The 18,759-nt window shown below is 39.5% G+C and overlaps 1 protein-coding gene across 2 annotated transcripts; it reads left to right on the top strand.

Annotated features, from left to right (window-relative positions):
* The first annotated feature begins 2,619 nt into the window (after window positions 1–2,619).
* LOC115529482 (butyrophilin subfamily 1 member A1-like) lies at window positions 2,620–12,323 on the top strand. 2 transcript variants are annotated; one of them, XM_030338246.1, is made up of 6 exons: window positions 2,620–2,754; window positions 9,161–9,258; window positions 9,453–9,776; window positions 10,082–10,366; window positions 11,650–11,749; window positions 11,855–12,323. In XM_030338246.1, the coding sequence occupies exons 2-6, from the start codon at window positions 9,219–9,221 to the stop codon at window positions 11,895–11,897; spliced, it is 792 nt and encodes a 263-aa protein (XP_030194106.1). In that variant the 5' UTR covers window positions 2,620–2,754; window positions 9,161–9,218; the 3' UTR covers window positions 11,898–12,323. The 2 variants fall into 2 exon arrangements, with proteins under 2 accessions (XP_030194106.1, XP_030194108.1); XM_030338248.1 differs by lacking the exon at window positions 9,161–9,258.
* Window positions 12,324–18,759: the final 6,436 nt, after the last annotated feature.

Genomic DNA, 18,759 nt, shown 5'->3' with positions numbered 1-18,759 from the left:
GGGCTGCAGCCCTTAAAGCCCATTTTCTTATCCGGCCCTGTCTGTATCATGAAGACACTTTTTGTAACAGCTTTTGTGTCATTCTACAACGCAGGTACCTTTTGTGTCATTCTTCAACGCCGGCACTCACAAAGAGATAAAAGATGAGAGTCAGATGTTACAACAGTGGTGGGCCGGCTTTGAACCATTTTTATTCGTGAGGCACTCACAATGGTTGTTGGAATTGGTGATAGCAACCGACATCTGACAAAATGTCGTCTTTATTTCACAGTTCCACCATCTAGCAAGTCGTTAGTAACCTGATATAGAAGACTAACTAAGACACATCAAACTAAACTAGATACATCCCTTATCTCTATTTTATGTTAATCTCATGTCTCGAGCAGTAGTTACCACATGCAAATGAAAACATTACCATAATCAAACACAAGACATGTGGAATGTAGAATTTAGTCAAGTATGTGGACGCCGAGATCTTGTCATCTTTTAAAATCATTATAAGGAAGCCACATTTGTTCACATTATTCCTCATCAACAGACTCCCACAAACTGTGGTTAAGCTACAAATAAACAAACCAATGATTGCCAAAATTTAGAACATGCAGAACATGTTTTCTCATTAAACAAACACAAAAAACATAATTTGTGATAAAAAGTAATACTACGAAGAACTTATCATTCCCTCCTTTTTGAACATATATATTGCCTCTGTTTGAACTTAATTTGACTGTTTTCTTATATAACCTCAGGAGACTGGAGAGAGATGGAAGTTGTGTTTTGATGGGCTGAGGTCACAGACTTTGTCCTGAACTGCATTTAGTCTTGCTGTCTGACCTATTGACCGCTGTGTATGAATAAATTGATTGCACTGACATGAGAACGTTTGACAGATGATGGCCACAATGTGTAAGATTGATAGATAGGACAATAGGGGAAGTTTGAGCACTGTGGCCTGCTAATTTTGAAAATGTCGAGGACTCCGCAGAATCACCTACATTAACATTTCACACCCTTATCACATTGTGCTGTTTAAATAGCTACAACATGTTCTAAAGTTAGGCTTTGTGTAGATATATATATTTTTTGTATTTGTTTCCTGATCTTTCTTCTGTTCTGTTCTGTTTAACATTACATCCCAATTAGTCACATCCTCTGAGGCAACCTCTGAGAGTTATTCTGTACCTTTGTTTATCCTCCAGCAGCATCCACCAACTACCCCTAGAAGAACCAATAAGAGGAGGGTCCGTCCATCATAGACCAATGGGAGGATACGATGGGGATGGGAGGGGGGGGGATGTGGGGCGAAGGGATTCGGGGGAGATGGTTGCTGAGATAAGGAGTTCAGATAATAAGCAGAACCACAAGCAAGCCTGCTGTGCTATTAAATCAACCGAAGAATCAACACAACACCCACGGGAAGAAGTTCAGGGCTGATATCACGCTACAGATGACGGATTGACCCACATTGGTAATTTCAGAACCATTGTTTTAATTAATTAATGATAAAGAAGTTCTACAATAGTCCCCTTTTAATGTGACTGTAGAACTTCACCATGTGGAGACCGAACAGAGCTCACCTCTGACAGGCAGCCAGCTCCCTGGAGACTCAACACCAGAGAGTGGTAGAGGCCTTCATGAGATCTGTTGACAGCAGCAAAACTCATCTCTCCCGTCAAACCGACCCCAATGATCTCTAGAGCAGGTACAGGACTGGTTTACACAGCTGGTTACTGGACTTCTCGGACAGGCAGCAAAGTGTAACAGAAGTTTCTTTTGCTACGGGATGGACAGGACTCTCTAGGATCACAGACTCTTCTGTAGAAACACAGTAAACTGTCAACCCAGGTCTAAGGGCATTAAACCCTTGAACCACAACGCTGTTCGATGAACAATGTGGAAAAGAGATGAGCAAGTTGATATTCTGGCCAAACAAGCACTCAAGGTATTACATGTAGATCTCCAGGTTCCTCTGAGCAAAGCTGAGGTAAAATCCTTCATCAGGACATATGCACAAAATACATGGCAGGAGCATTGGGGCATGAGTGAAGCAGGCATTTGTACAGTATCCAAAGACACGTTGGTGATCGGAGGAAGGTGGGCTTCAAACGTAGGGATGAAAGTATAATCACTCGTCTTAGAATCGGGCATACAGGTCTGAACTATTCGCTGCATAAAATAGGCAAGCATCCTACTGGGAAACGCCAACACTGTTACCAGCCAGAAACCGTTGAGCATGTTTTAGGTAATTGTAGTGAGTACAATGCCCAGAGAGACCACCTTTTTCAGACATTAAGCAAGGCAGAACACACCAACTTTTCATTATCAGGGCTTTTGGGAAAAACAGCAGGCAATGCCTATCACAGCATTATTAAGTTCCTAAGGGAAATTGGTGTAGTAGAAAGAATCTAGTTTTGTTTGTTTGTTTGAATCTTTTATTCGTATTTTATTTTATTTTTATTTTATTTCCTAGCAGCAATATCTCTCGTTCACACTCCAGTCCAGTTGGATGCGGTAATGCACCTACCAGTTGGTTTGCTAACCGCCAATAAAACCTAAAGAAGAAGAAGAAGAAGAAGAAGAAGAAGAAGAAGAAGAAGAAGAAGAAGAAGAAGAAGAAGAAGAAGAAGAAGAAGAAGAAGAAGAAGAAGAAGAAGTAGTTTCGGTGTGGATGGAATTGCATCTGTGAAACGAAAGCGTATTAACCTGCATGTTAAAACGTGCACATCGAAAACACATTTCCAAAGAAGTACAAAGGTAAATATGTATTATGTTGGGACATCCTCTCCATCTGTAGGCCTAGGTGTGTGCCCGGTGTGTCCGTCCTGCGTGTAATACAGACTGCGGTCACGCCAGCCGCACTTTGGAAAAGCCCCGTCAAGCCAGCCGCCGCTTAATATCTGTTGCGCATATATTACTGCACTTACGGTACAGTGCCCGACTAGGCCAAAATGGATGGGAAAGCAGTTTTTTATACCCGGTGCAACGGTTAAACATGGGGGATATTATAGGTTTGCTGATTTTTTTTTCACAGGATTCTTAATTGTTCACAGTGATCCTGACTATCACTATAGAACATATCAAAACATTTTACTGTAGGGTTTTATAATAAATTAAATTCAAAATCCTTCCCAGTATCAAAGTGCATACTGGAGAATGGATTATTTCCTGCTTTTCAAAAATGTATTACAATTATTCCTTAACAGGTTTGCTGATATTTTCAATGGATTGTTGTTCACAGTAATCCTGACTATCCTTATAGAACATATAAAAAAATCTTACTCTATGGTTTTATAGTACATTATATTCAAAATCCCTTCCAGTATCAAAGTGCATACTGGAGAATGGATAACAATCCTGCTTTTCAAAAATGTATTAAAATTATTCCTTAAAAGGTTTGCTGATATTTTCAATGGATTCTTGTTCACAGTGATCGTGACTATCACTTTATAATATATGAAAACATTTTACTGTATGGTTTTATAATAAATTCAATTCAAAGTCCCTCCCCCTCTCAAAGTGCATTCTGGCGAATGGATAATTTCCTCAATTTCAAAAATGTATTTAAATTATTCCTTAAGAGGTTTGCTGATATTTTCAATGGATTCTTGTTCACAGTGATCCTGACTATCACTGTATAACATATCAAAACATTTTACAGTATGGTTTTATAATAAATTAAATTCAAAGTCCCTCCCACTCTCAAAGTGCATACTGGCGAATGGATAATTTCCTCAATTTCAAAAAAATATTTAAATTATTCCTTAAGAGGTTTGCTGATATTTTCAATGTATTCTTGTTCACAGTGATCCTGAATATCACCGTATAACATATCAAAACATTTTACTGTATGGTTTTATAATAAATACAATTCAAAGTCCCTCCGACTCTCAAAGTGCATACTGGCGAATGTATAATTTCCTCAATTTCAAAAAAATATTTAAATTATTCCTTAAGAGGTTTGCTGATATTTTCAATGTATTGTTGTTCACAGTGATCCTAAATATCACCGTATAACATATCAAAACATTTTACTGTATGGTTTTATAATAAATACAATTCAAAGTCCCTCCGACTCTCAAAGTGCATACTGGCGAATGGATAATTTCCTCAATTTCAAAAAAATATTTAAATTATTCCTTAAGAGGTTTGCTGATATTTTCAATGTATTCTTGTTCACAGTGATCCTGAATATCACCGTATAACATATCAAAACATTTTACTGTATGGTTTTATAATAAATTCAATTCAAAGTCCCTCCCACTCTCAAAGTGCATACTGGCGAATGGATAATTTCCTCAATTTCAAAAAAATATTTAAATTATTCCTTAAGAGGTTTGCTGATATTTTCAATGTATTCTTGTTCACAGTGATCCTGACTATCACCGTATAACATATCAAAACATTTTACTGTATGGTTTAATAATTAATTCAATTCAAAGTCCCTCCCACTCTCAAAGTGCATACTGGCGAATGGATAATTTCCTCAATTTCAAAAATGTATTTAAATTATTCCTTAAGAGGTTTGCTGATATTTTCAATGGATTCTTGTTCACAGTGATCCTGACTATCACTGTATAACATATCAAAACATTTTACAGTATGGTTTTATAATAAATTAAATTCAAAGTCCCTCCCACTCTCAAAGTGCATACTGGCGAATGGATAATTTCCTCAATTTCAAAAAAATATTTAAATTATTCCTTAAGAGGTTTGCTGATATTTTCAATGTATTCTTGTTCACAGTGATCCTGAATATCACCGTATAACATATCAAAACATTTTACTGTATGGTTTTATAATAAATACAATTCAAAGTCCCTCCGACTCTCAAAGTGCATACTGGCGAATGGATAATTTCCTCAATTTCAAAAAAATATTTAAATTATTCCTTAAGAGGTTTGCTGATATTTTCAATGTATTCTTGTTCACAGTGATCCTGAATATCACCGTATAACATATCAAAACATTTTACTGTATGGTTTTATAATAAATTCAATTCAAAGTCCCTCCCACTCTCAAAGTGCATACTGGCGAATGGATAATTTCCTCAATTTCAAAAAAATATTTAAATTATTCCTTAAGAGGTTTGCTGATATTTTCAATGTATTCTTGTTCACAGTGATCCTGAATATCACTGTATAACATATCAAAACATTTTACTGTATGGTTTTATAATAAATACAATTCAAAGTCCCTCCGACTCTCAAAGTGCATACTGGCGAATGGATAATTTCCTCAATTTCAAAAAAATATTTAAATTATTCCTTAAGAGGTTTGCTGATATTTTCAATGTATTCTTGTTCACAGTGATCCTGAATATCACCGTATAACATATCAAAACATTTTACTGTATGGTTTTATAATAAATTCAATTCAAAGTCCCTCCCACTCTCAAAGTGCATACTGGCGAATGGATAATTTCCTCAATTTCAAAAAAATATTTAAATTATTCCTTAAGAGGTTTGCTGATATTTTCAATGTATTCTTGTTCACAGTGATCCTGACTATCACCGTATAACATATCAAAACATTTTACTGTATGGTTTAATAATTAATTCAATTCAAAGTCCCTCCCACTCTCAAAGTGCATACTGGCGAATGGATAATTTCCTCAATTTCAAAAATGTATTTAAATTATTCCTTAAGAGGTTTGCTGATATTTTCAATGGATTCTTGTTCACAGTGATCCTGACTATCACTGTATAACATATCAAAACATTTTACAGTATGGTTTTATAATAAATTAAATTCAAAGTCCCTCCCACTCTCAAAGTGCATACTGGCGAATGGATAATTTCCTCAATTTCAAAAAAATATTTAAATTATTCCTTAAGAGGTTTGCTGATATTTTCAATGTATTCTTGTTCACAGTGATCCTGAATATCACCGTATAACATATCAAAACATTTTACTGTATGGTTTTATAATAAATACAATTCAAAGTCCCTCCGACTCTCAAAGTGCATACTGGCGAATGGATAATTTCCTCAATTTCAAAAAAATATTTAAATTATTCCTTAAGAGGTTTGCTGATATTTTCAATGTATTCTTGTTCACAGTGATCCTGAATATCACCGTATAACATATCAAAACATTTTACTGTATGGTTTTATAATAAATTCAATTCAAAGTCCCTCCCACTCTCAAAGTGCATACTGGCGAATGGATAATTTCCTCAATTTCAAAAAAATATTTAAATTATTCCTTAAGAGGTTTGCTGATATTTTCAATGTATTCTTGTTCACAGTGATCCTGACTATCACCGTATAACATATCAAAACATTTTACTGTATGGTTTTATAATAAATTCAATTCAAAGTCCCTCCGACTCTCAAAGTGCATACTGGCGAATGGATAATTTCCTCAATTTCAAAAATGTATTTAAGTTATTCCTTAAGAGGTTTGCTGATATTTTCAATGGATTCTTGTTCACAGTGATCCTGACTATCACTGTATAACATATCAAAACATTTTACAGTATGGTTTTATAATAAATTCAATTCAAAGTCCCTCCGACTCTCAAAGTGCATACTGGCGAATGGATAATTTCCTCAATTTCAAAAAAATATTTAAATTATTCCTTACGAGGTTTGCTGATATTTTCAATGTATTCTTGTTCACAGTGATCCTGAATATCACCGTATAACATATCAAAACATTTTACTGTATGGTTTTATAATAAATTCAATTCAAAGTCCCTCTGACTCTCAAAGTGCATACTGGCGAATGGATAATTTCCTCAATTTCAGAAAAATATTTAAATTATTCCTTAAGAGGTTTGCTGATATTTTCAATGTATTCTTGTTCACAGTGATCCTGAATATCACCGTATAACATATCAAAACATTTTACTGTATGGTTTTATAATAAATTCAATTCAAATCGCCGTATGCACTTTGAGAGTGGGAGGGATTTTGATTATAATTTACTATAAAGCCATACAGTAAAATGTTTTGATATGTTCTATAGAGATAGTCAGGATATCTGTTAACAAGAATCCATTGTAAATATCAGCAAACCTCTTAAGGAATAATTTAAATACATTTTTGAAATTGTGGAAATTATCCATTCGCCAGTATGCACTTTGAGAGTGGGAGGGTCTTTGAATTGAATTTATTATAAAACCATACAGTAAAATGTTTTGATATGTTATACAGTGATAGTCAGGATCACTGTGAACAAGAATCAATTGAAAATATCAGCAAACCTCTTAAGGAATAATTTTAAAAAAAAATTGAAATTGAGGAAATTATCCATTCGCCAGTATGCACTTTGAGAGTGGGAGGGACTTTGAATTGAATTTATTATAAAACCATACAGTAAAATGTTTTGATATGTTCCATATTGATAGTCAAGATATTTCTGAACAAGAATCCATTGAAAATATCAGCAAACCTCTTAAGGACTAATTTTAATACATTTTTGAAATTGAGGAAATGATCCATTCGCCAGTATGCACTTTGAGAGTGGGAGGGATTTTGAATATGATTTACTATAAAACCATACTGTAGAATGTCTTGATATTTCCCATAATGATAGTCAGGATCACTCTGAACGAGAATCCATTGAAAATATTAGCAAACCTCTTAAGGAATAACTTAAATACATTTTTGAAATTTAGGAAATTATCCATTCGCCAGTATGCACTTTGAGAATGGGAGGGATTTTGAAGATAATTTACTATAAAACCATACAGTAAAATGTCTTGATATGTTTTACAGTGATAGTCAGGATCACTCTATACAGGAATCCATTGAAAATATTAGCAAACCTATTACGCAAATAATTGTAGTACAGTTTTGAAATTGAGGAAATTATCCAATCGCCGTATGCACTTTGAGAGTGGGAGGGATTTTGATTATAATTTACTATAAAGCCATTCAGTAAAATGTTTTGATATGTTCTATAGTGATAGTCAGGATCACTGTGAACAAGAAACCATTGAAAAAATCAGCAAACCTATAATTTCCCTCATGTTTAACCGTTGCACGGGGTATAAAAAACTGCTTTCCCATCCATTTTGGCCTAGTCGGGCACCGTACCGTAAGTGCAGTAATAGATGCGCAACAGATATTAAGCGGCGGCTGGCTTGACGGGGCTTTTCCAAAGTGCGGCTGGCGTGACCGCAGTTAATACAGTTATTTAGGCTATTATATCGATACAATAGCCTACATAACTATTGCCACGTGTTAAATTACCCAATCAACGCTCTGGTATCTTAAGTATTCTCAATTTGAGAATAGGCCTATTTTGGATACCTGAGCGTTGATGCTGGTGCCTGTGAATTAAATCTCTGGTATCTCAAGTATTCTCAAATTGAGTATACTGGGGATACCAGAGCGTTGATTCACAGTTAATTTATTTTCACACGTTTACAGGTGTAGAACCTCAAACATCTACACCACAGGCTGCTGGCTTTAGGCCTACACCTGTAAATGTGTCTCATTTTGAAAGTTTAGCTAGTTTGTCAAGTAGTTATTGTGTCAATATATATGAGCGCATCAACGCACTTCCCTGTCTCTCTTCGGTCCCGTTTTAACAGCTCGGTGAATACAGTTTAAACACCCCAAGAGCTGCCCTGGCCCCGACATTTACAACACAAAACAGTTGAAAACAATAAATCCACACATGCATTTAAAGAGATCGCTGAAGATTTCCCTTTGTCTCGGGGGAACTTCCTCCTTTACTTTCGCACTTAAGGAGACAAAGAACACGTTAAGCTCCGCCATATGGTTTGTAAATAATATCGATTTTACGCATATCAAAAGCTACATTATCAAACTATCCAAATGAGTCGAACGCAGGTACTTGTGTAGTTGTGTAACTGCTATGAGCGTTATAATGACCCGGGTATTGAATAAATCGCATGATCGATTTGAGCACAGTATCGGGCCGATCCTCGTAAAGCTCAATGAGCAGTGCCTACCACCACGCCGCAGCAGGCATGTTCTAGAAATAGCACCAGTCAACATGGCTTAACAATTGTGTTGAGGTTATTTTTTAATCAATGGCATTGAATTGATATAGATACGATTTTATTGTTCATAAATGATACTATTTATAAAATAATAATAATACTGTGCAACTTTGTCAATCATGTATAATTGTCAGTTTAGGTAAGGATGTGCATGTTTTAATAACATTTATTGTTCTATTTCAGGTAAATAAATAATAATAATAATGTATTATTAGTCAGAGCAACCTCTTCAGGACTTCTCATGGAAGTCATCGTTCTCCTGTTGATCTGCTTTTCTGCAGGTAAAATATCCCATAATTACCAATACTCTTTTTGGATGTCATACAATTTCCATATGTTACTACTAGAGTCAGAGGAGAGTGTCCAGTAGCAGATCATCTCCCGGCCAGGTGTAGCAAGGTTAATGATAGATACTTGGGCTTTGTTCCCCAACCTCACCTCCTCTTTCTCTTCCTCGGGTCATCTCTCTGTCTAGGGGAAGCTCTTAACGTGAGGGCACTGGTCGGTGACGACGTCACTCTGTCTGTCGATACAAAGACGTCGTCAGACATCGGCGAGAATGTAATGGAGTGGTCCAGGACAGACCTGAATCCTGATATTGTCCATCGGCATGAAAACCGTCGGACCATTTATGAACATCAGAATCCGGCATACAGAGGCAGGACGATGCTGTCAGCAGAAGATCTGGACAGGGGAATCATCTCCCTCAAACTGTCAGACGTCCGACTGGCCGATGAGGGGAACTACACCTGCCTGTTCAAGTCCACAGAAAACATGTACTCTGTCCATCTCCTTGTAGGTAAGACTGCTACCGGTAGGTTGGAACAAGACCCAGACCATTTTATAGTAGGTGAGACAGATTCTACTACGAATATAGTAGAAGTACCCCCCCTAACCCCACCCTCAGGGGCACCCTCCTCCACCCAGTCATAACCCTAACCCCACCCTCCTCCCAGTCATAACCCTAACCCCACCCCCCTCCCAGTCATAACCCTAACCCCACCCTCCCAGTCATAACCCTAACCCCACCCTCCTCCCAAGTCATAACCCTAACTCCACCCTCCTCCCCAGTCATTACAAAGCCAACGAATGTCTTACCCCCAGGTGCAGCCTCCTCCCCATTCATAACCCTGGAGGAAGTCAAGGGTGAGGTCCTGGTTCTGGGCTGCCGGGCTAAAGGCTGGTACCCACAACCAAAGCTCTCCTGGTGGAACGCTGAAGGAGCCCTCCTGCCCGCCGTAACCATGCCTGCAAACCAAGAAGAAGACCGACTCTACAACATTTCCAGCACCCTGGTAGTGGAGAGGACGAGTCCGAACAGACACCTCATCTGTAGAGTTCATCAGGAGCTCTTCAACCAGACCAGGGAGACAGAGATACACCTTCCTGGTAGGTCCTTTTTTGTCTTGTGATGTGGTCACTGGATGTAGCATCTTTGACATCACCCATTGGTTAATGCAAGAGTTCTATGACTGTGAAGACTTCATGTATATGGAGCGTCAGCACTTAGCTAATATGTTAGCAGTCAACAACAGACACCATCTATTTCTGGCAGCACAGTTTATAACATTGAGAGTCTGGCCAAAATGTATTTGCATTTAATCCTTTATGACAATTTGAATAAATATAATTGTCAACTAGGACCTTGGAAAACGGATCCTTACGTACGAGGAAGACATTCGTTGGCTTTGTATTTAAATAATGAAATCACATTCCTTCCCGTCAAATTAAAATGGAGCCTTCGCTTTCTGCAACATGCTTAATACTGCAAACCACCTACAGGCCATTACAGGAACTTTAGCCTCTACCATGGACCTCTAAAGGCTCATATATGCTCTACGTTAGATACGCATTCAGATACGGACGGAGCCTTCTGTCCGTACTCTGCGTACATTTCACCCGTATTTCTGCACGTATCCTGCAAGCTTGCGGATGCGTACCAAAACGGACCAAACGTTGCAGTACCACCGGGAATCATGGGGGCAGTGTCGGGCATTGTACACAAAATAGTGCCATGAATAGCATACACAATCTTCTCGATCTGGCTTCCCAGGAGATGTAAGAGATAATCTCCCCTCTTAAAAAAGCCTTTAAGGATTCACAGAGGGTGGATTTACTAACATCCGACATTTCATGTATGGACAAGAAAATATCGATTTGCGTATAATACACTTAACAAACGACTCATCCCCAAGCAGAACATTACTAAAACGCCAAGGGCGCCGCGTAGCTTTCTTTGGAAAAAAATATTTGCAGAACCACAAGCCCATGAACAGAGATGACAATGCCCTCATATCTGCAGTCCTTAACCGAGGGTAATAGCTGATTATCAATTAAAAAGCTTTTTCGGACATTTGATCCATGATTCGACATTCACGGTTCTGGGCTGGTTGCAAATCTCATGAGCGCTCATAATCCACGCCTGAGCAAGGCGAGGCTGAACTGCGTTGATGGAACGGCTTTAGCCTCAAGTGATGGACTGCAGATGGAATACCCCTTTGGTCTCTACCCTGAACAACCTAAAATATGTTTAGAGCAACTACATGCTGTTCTCTTCCACTAGAGACGTCATGGATGCCTCTAGATTTACACATAGGCCTGCCGTGGAATGTTAGTGGCAGATGCGATGTTATAGACAGATTCTGTATGCATGTAATGTGCTTTCTTCGCAGAGAACTTCTTTCCAGGTTTGGTCCAGCCATGTCGAACTAGCGATGGATTGTTTGCTGTTACGGGTGTTCTTTTGGTGGCTATGGTGATTTTGGGGATTTGGTGAGTACATAGTATTTGTATGAAAATGAGATGCTTTCATTTATTAAATGATTTGCCAACTCTCGAGGTACGATGAGGTGCCAACTCTCATAATGTTATGTCCAGCCTACAGAAACATTCGTCGAAACTCCCAAAACGAGATGGATAAGAGGGTTGTGTCTGGCCAATATGAAGATTTGAGATCCTTATACAGAATCACACAAGCTGCCACTGCCAACTATGTGCCTCTAGCTAGCTGCTACTGCTCGCTATGTGTCCCTTGCTAGCTGCTACTGCCCACTTTGTGCCTCTAGCTGGCTGCTAATGCTCGCTATGTGTCCCTTGCTATTTGCTACTGCCCACTTTGTGCCTCTAACTAGCGGCTACTGCTCGCTATGTGCGTCTAATGGCGTTTTTCCAACGCGGGTGCGTTTAGGCCCAGTACGATTTAGGTCTGGTAGTGTAGGTGGCGGTTAGGCACAGCCCCGTTGCGGCTCGCGTTTCCACCGCCGACAGTACACTTTATGGTAGGGTGGGGTTTAAGCCGGATGGCGATAGCCGCGGTAGCTACTAGGGGTGTGACGAGATCTCGTGCCACGAGATCTCGCGTGATTAAACTTGACGATATTACCCGTCGTGTAAAAAAATCTGTCTCGCGAGATTTGTGATTTATCCAAACTTCTATTTGTCGCCTGTAGGGGCAGTAATGCGCCTTTGCTACATCTAGGCTGCCAGAACCTAAAGAAGGAGAAGGAAAAGAAGAGGAGGAGAAGGAGGGGAAGCAGGGGAAGCATCAAAAGCAGCCATAAGCTGTGTTCGAAATCGTTCCCTATCACGGATATAGTGTACTATATAGGGTGCTCGCCATTTTGTAGTGGTGTTCGAATTCTCAGTGGTTAATTTCATGCACTATATAGTGCACTTAAAATACCCAAAATTTGAGTGTACATACGATGTAGCCTACATGTTACTCCCGTATACCACAATGCAATGCAGTCGTGTTTTTCCGGAGGAGAAGAGGCTGAATAACCGCGAAAACGAATACATTTAATCAAAGTACATTTTGGGTACTTTGATTTGGTTTTGCACATAATATTGTTTGCAATATTGTTTATTTAATTTAAAGGTTGGGTATGGGATTTGCGAAACTCCAGCAGATTTTGAAAATAAACAACTCAAATGGTCCTACCCCCTCTCCTTCAACGCTGACTCTGACTCCACCCATTCCAAGTACCTCGACGCACAATCATGCACGAGCGCGAACAGAGATGCGCAAGAGCGAGCCAGGCTAGCGTAGGTTTTCATTTAACAACATGGCACTACATTCAGCTGTAAGTTGCACCCAGTACCGCGGGAAGTAGGGGTGCTGGGGGTGCTGCAACACCCCCTGTCTGAGGCCCTGTCTTATCACAGAAAACGATCATTTCTAAAAACTCCGGCCAAAGTGGAGATTTCTGAAAACGCCGGTTATGTGTTGTCGTGTCAACAGGGAGAAACGGGATTTTAGGTTCTGAACGTCACATTATGCACCAGGAAATGCTTGACGTCATGTGAGCGCCCGCTGTACCGTATTGGTCCGAATATAAACACAAACCCCATTGTAAGACGACCTATATTTGGAAAAAAGATTTGAAGACCAGATCTTGTTTTTATGAATAAATAAATTGTATTCATTTAAATTGTTAGCAGGTGCACTACTAACACAGCAGGAGTCCAACAGTGCAACAACAGAAAAGTAGACGAGACGAGTTTTAATCTTCAGCCTCAAGGCATATTTATTTTATAGTGAATAACTAAACTGCTCTTCCAGCCTTCATGTTGGGAGCGGGCTAAGAGAGTGATCAAGTCCGGAACATTCATATTTATATGGGGCATGACGTCACCAATCATATCACATCTCTTATCAAACTGATAACACCCCCTTGTGGTGTGGAACAGATATACAGTACAGAATACATCACAGTCAATCATACATACTTATGTCAACATAAATAATATACGAAAATAAAAAGGCATAGAATAAAACACTGCATTGCCACTAAACAGTAGTGCAAATAGGCCGTACTGATGTGTACACCAAAGACTATTCCTGACACTCCTCTGCCCCGCTGTGTTCGCTCTAGCTGTGGTCGTTCCGAACTGTTTCGGCCCGTGGCAAAGCGAGTCATCCTCGCTGCTGTCCAAGGCATTTTGAGACGCAGCATTTATTTAATGCTCATATGACCTAGTGCTGAAAAAAGGTTAGATGAAAAAGTGTGAGGGGAGCGGTGGTGCGCTAAACTTGTTCTGTGAGCAGCTGGATGTGAACCATGGTGTGACGGAAGTGAACACAACGATCGATTTTCAACTGTGCGCTCATGCACTGGTGTAATTTGAGCTGCGCTGCTATATATCTTTTTTATCAATGTAACGAGTTGCGAGTCTAGTGCAGGCCGAGGTTTTTTTTTCCAGCACCCCCTGCTGAGAACATTACTATTTTTAGAAAATGTATGTTTGTTTCATATAATTGTATTGGAAGTCCTGGTTTTTACTAGGGTTGACGCGGTGTGGACATTTTCACACCGAGTAATACACTCGTCTCAACACCGGTATTACCGAGTATAAACGGTATCAACTTTGAAACTAGGTCAACCGCCACACAAGCATCGGTTTTTAGACCCTTCTCGTCCTTCAGTTGCCGCAAACGTTCGAAAGCAGCGCCTAGGATTATTCTTGATTTCAGTTTTTCTCTTTCAGCGTTTTTATTATCAATTACTCTCTGAAAAAGAGTTTTCCTTCTCTTTGCTGGTGGTGGTGGTGGTGGTGGGGATGGTGGCGTCTTGTCTGCCATGGAAATTGTCTTCTACTGCTATGTCCAAATGTGGATTAACTAGTTCCAGTAGCTACCGCAGGATAACAACAAACAGGAGCTTGCTCTGGGTCACGAGCTCTGGGTCACGAGTACTGCACGAAGGGGTCGCACGCGGGGCGCGGGGGAGGGGGAGTGCAGTACGACCGTTTGATTGACGTACTTACTGTCCAATGCAACTAGGTGGCTGTGGAAATCATTGGCTGGAGTTTTTCGAGCCCTGCCCGTTCCACAGATGATTGACTTGTTTAATTTTCATGTCAGTACTTCTAACTCAGTGGCCGTAAGTGGGTTATGATAAGGATTTCAAGTAATTCTGCAAAAATGGCCAAAAAAGCGAATTCCATACCCAACCTTTAATTTAACTTTTATAAATTTTAGTTTTAGTTTAAATTTCATGCATGTAAAGAGTTACAATAAAACAAATCTCGTCTCGTTCTAGTGAACCCAATATCGTGTCTCGTCTCGTCTCGTGATCTGAGTGTATCGTCACACCCCTAGTAGCTACGCAAGCATCGTGAAGCATCTGTCGACCAATCAACGGAAGGCGTGTGTAGCTCAAACCTTTTGGCTCCCTTTTAGGCCGCTTGGTGCCCCAACGGATGAGCACTGAGAGATAAGTACGGCTAATCGCGGCTAAGTCTGGACTCCGCACACTTTTGCCGTTGGAAACGCGAACCGTGCCGCACATATTCATACCTAACCGCACTGCTTCCACCGCTGGAAACGTGTCATAACTAACTTCTACTTCCATCTTTAGATGCTTTCCCACATACACATAAGTCCTGCTTCTCCCGCTATTCTATGTGTGAAAGAACTATCCTGACTTTGGTATCCTGAAAAACTCCGGAAAAATGAACACCTGTGGTAGTATTTTATCCGTAGGGAATGTCAATTACCTTATATTTGAATGAGGAGTAGAAAGTCTGTATTTCTCCCACCACTTGCATGTCATTGAGTATTTGTCTCTAACTCATGCTCCAATCTTTCGTGACATGAATTACAAAACAGTTTGATACAACTGCGCACTGTTATTGATCGAGCACCTCACTAGCCACCCTAGGATAATTCTACATGTCTGTGGAAGTGTGCAGGTCATTACCATTATTGACGCAAAGAATCACGTGACAGTGTTTTCTTAAGCCAATATGCTTGACTTTTTTTTTGATGCATAACTTTATTAGACGTGATTATTCTTATGCATATTTGTGTTTTAGTTACCTTTTTGTTAGATGTGTATTTTAGTATTTGTAAGGATGGCACCAGGCAGCTTGAGTGTTATTTCCCTTCCTGAGATGAGGTTGTTTGTATCAGGCTTGTGATGTGGTGTTCTGTGCTATACTTTTTTTGACACAATACAAAACTGTTATTCTGGATGCTAGAAGCCATTACCCTGGCGGTTTGTTTACATTAATGGCATCACAAGAATTCCGTTACCATTTTGACTCTGTTACACTAAAAGGAGCAGTAGGCTACATTTTGATGAAATTCCCCCTGCCCTAAGCACCTCTCAATCAGGGGAAATATTGTGATATTCCTGGTTGGCAGCTACAAACTATCCAGTATTGGTGTTTTTTTATGATATTCCTGATGTAAGTCACTTCGGAAAATGTTCATCTTTTGTATAGCCTTGCTGAGCGTTCGCTAGAATGTTTCCTTGGTGGAGCTGGCATATTCCTTAGCAGCTTTATATTGCTAGTTTCACCCCATTCACCTTTACTCTTACCATGGTTTGTCTGCACTGAATAATGTACTCGACGTCTAATAGTACATACAACATGTGGGGCCAGAGCAACAGCAGCACAGAGACTTCATACCATTGTGCACCAAGTGCCCACCTCTCAGGACATCGTCCTTAAAGCAAGTCAGACTTATTGCATTGAAGTTATATCGTCTCCAAATCTCTTGCAGTGTGCTACAGTCTGCCAGTTTACTTTCACACTTGCATGTCCTTACATTAATGGTCCCGAGCCGAAACGCATGGCTCAGATTTCGCTCCATTCGTATTATATTAGAATAAATCACTATATCCTATTTAACTATTAACCCTATACTAAACAATATATATGATATATCACACATATCGCGCTAATCAGGATCTTCACACTTAATCAGATGGAAGAGAGAATCAGATAAATTGCCTTTCATAAGTCCTATGTATTCCAGAAAGAAATAGGCTAATTCAACTTGCTCTGTCAATGCTCTGTCAGCTCGCCCGACTGCATGTCAGGCTACCCGGTGTACGTATCACACAAGGGGACAGAGGGGGAGCTGACTAGATTGAGTGATGATTGGACTAGGTTGTTCTGAGATCCAGGCTAAAAACGACAGCAAGTTCCTTTATCCTAAAACAATTGACAATTATCCTAAAAATATATATTTGTAGTGTACTTTTCTCATTGTTAAATAAATAACAAAAACCTTCCTGGCTCCAAAAGTGGAACGTTTTAAGAAGCGGTAATGAACCGGTTGAATGAATAAATAAAAAAGGTAAAATGTACAACATATAAAAAAAGAATGCTTAGTGTGATTCATTCTTTCTTTATATGTCTGGAGACCATTAGTATTCTCTGCTCCAACAACTCAACATAACAGGTCGATATACAGATACTAACATAACAGTTTACATACATGGTTATGTTTTACCGATATTAACACTACAGTTTACCATACATGGTTTTGTTTAACGGGAGGAATATTATGTTTCGTATGCACATTGTTGTGTGTGTGTTTGTGTGTGACTTCTATGCAGCTTTAATATCCCTATATTATTTGCCATTTCTAGCTTTCTATTTTCTATGTTTTGACTGAACATCCCCTTTCTAGAGGGGATGTATATAAAAAAAAGGAATATGTTTCTGCCGGCGACCCGCCGCCCACTCTCGCGTGAGTCTCGGGTCTCGCGAAGTAACGAATTGCTTTACGGCACAGACCCCCAAACACGGAACCGGCTCGATATAAACACGAGTCATAAGGGATTGTTATATTCATCATAGATCAGCCGACTAAAAATAGACTGAGAAACCCAATGTCGGAGGAACAGAAGAAGAGAAAAGGGAGACTGACCGGCAGAGAGGCCAGACACGAGCTGCAAATCAGACGCCGACCCGGCCGTGTTTGAAATTGAAAGTACCCTTGGGTGGCCTTTGTCTTCGTGGTATTCTTGATGTTGATAGTCTCTGTACAAATGTGTTTGCTCAACCATTTTGTTGTGAGCCCTGTAAAAAATGTTTTCTCGACGGTTTTGTTGTGAGCCCTGTATGTTTCTAGCTTGCTTGTTTGCAACCATATAAACACCTTTGTTTCCATGGGTGTTTTGCTGTTCGTCTGTCTCGTCCCCCAGATACAGACTGAATCCCCGAATCCAGGTTCTTGTTTATTTAGATTATTATGTTGGCCAAACCTCTTACACTGATTGTTCTGTTCAACCTAAGATAAAACAATTATAATCTAGGATATAAACTCTCCCCGTCAACTATAAAAAAGGATGGATTTATGTTTATTGCAATACAAATACACCCTTTTAAAAATGTATAACCTTGCCTACACTTTATGAACATCTACTTTGGACATGGCGCCACGCATTCGCCGGCTTCTTTGAAAACAAATGCACATGGCTCGCGTAGAAGTGCATGGGGAAGGGTCGTCAACGAGTTGTTACGACAGTGTTGTGAAATATCTACTACGAAGCTGTAGAGGCGCTGTGTAGAGAAATGTGCGTGCCAAAACCAAGAAAACAGCGAAGAAATGCCCGAAGTTGCATAGTGGGCCTTTACCATTTCACACCCTGATCACATTGTGATCATATTTTGACAAATATTCAATTGCCTGCAATATGCAGTTTCCAAGCGAGTGTATGAATTTTACTTGTTTTGGATATTCTGATTTGGGTGAAATATTGCTGATAGGATATCCTAGTAACAATGTGTTTGTGTGCACCTTAATAATCGTTCCCTACAACTTCAAGTTTGTGTGCCTGGAATGTCTTGTTGGGGTCATGGTTGGCCTCAGCAGCCCCAGAAAGGTTGAGAACCACTGACGTAGAAAGCACAACAACCCACATCTGACAAAATGTCTTCTTTATTTTACAGTTCAACCATCATCAAAGTAGTGAGACACCTGATAAGACTAACTAAAACACATCAAACTAAACTACCTACATCCCTTATCTCTATTTGTGATG

The sequence above is a fragment of the Gadus morhua genome, chromosome 17 (genome assembly GCF_902167405.1).
Source record: "Gadus morhua chromosome 17, gadMor3.0, whole genome shotgun sequence".
Lineage (NCBI taxonomy): Eukaryota > Metazoa > Chordata > Actinopteri > Gadiformes > Gadidae > Gadus > Gadus morhua.
Note: the sequence above shows the minus strand (reverse complement) of the source record. Positions and strands in the feature narration are given on the sequence as shown.

What these genes read in the sequence shown, in the direction of transcription:
- LOC115529482 (XM_030338246.1), top strand. Translation starts at nt 9,219, where the DNA reads ATGGAAGTCATCGTTCTCCTGTTGATCTGCTTTTCTGCAG. An exon ending in GACAGAGATACACCTTCCTG is followed by an intron (nt 10,367 to 11,649) that starts GTAGGTCCTTTT and finishes CTTTCTTCGCAG; the next exon opens with AGAACTTCTTTCCAGGTTTG. An exon ending in ATGGTGATTTTGGGGATTTG is followed by an intron (nt 11,750 to 11,854) that starts GTGAGTACATAG and finishes TGTTATGTCCAG; the next exon opens with CCTACAGAAACATTCGTCGA.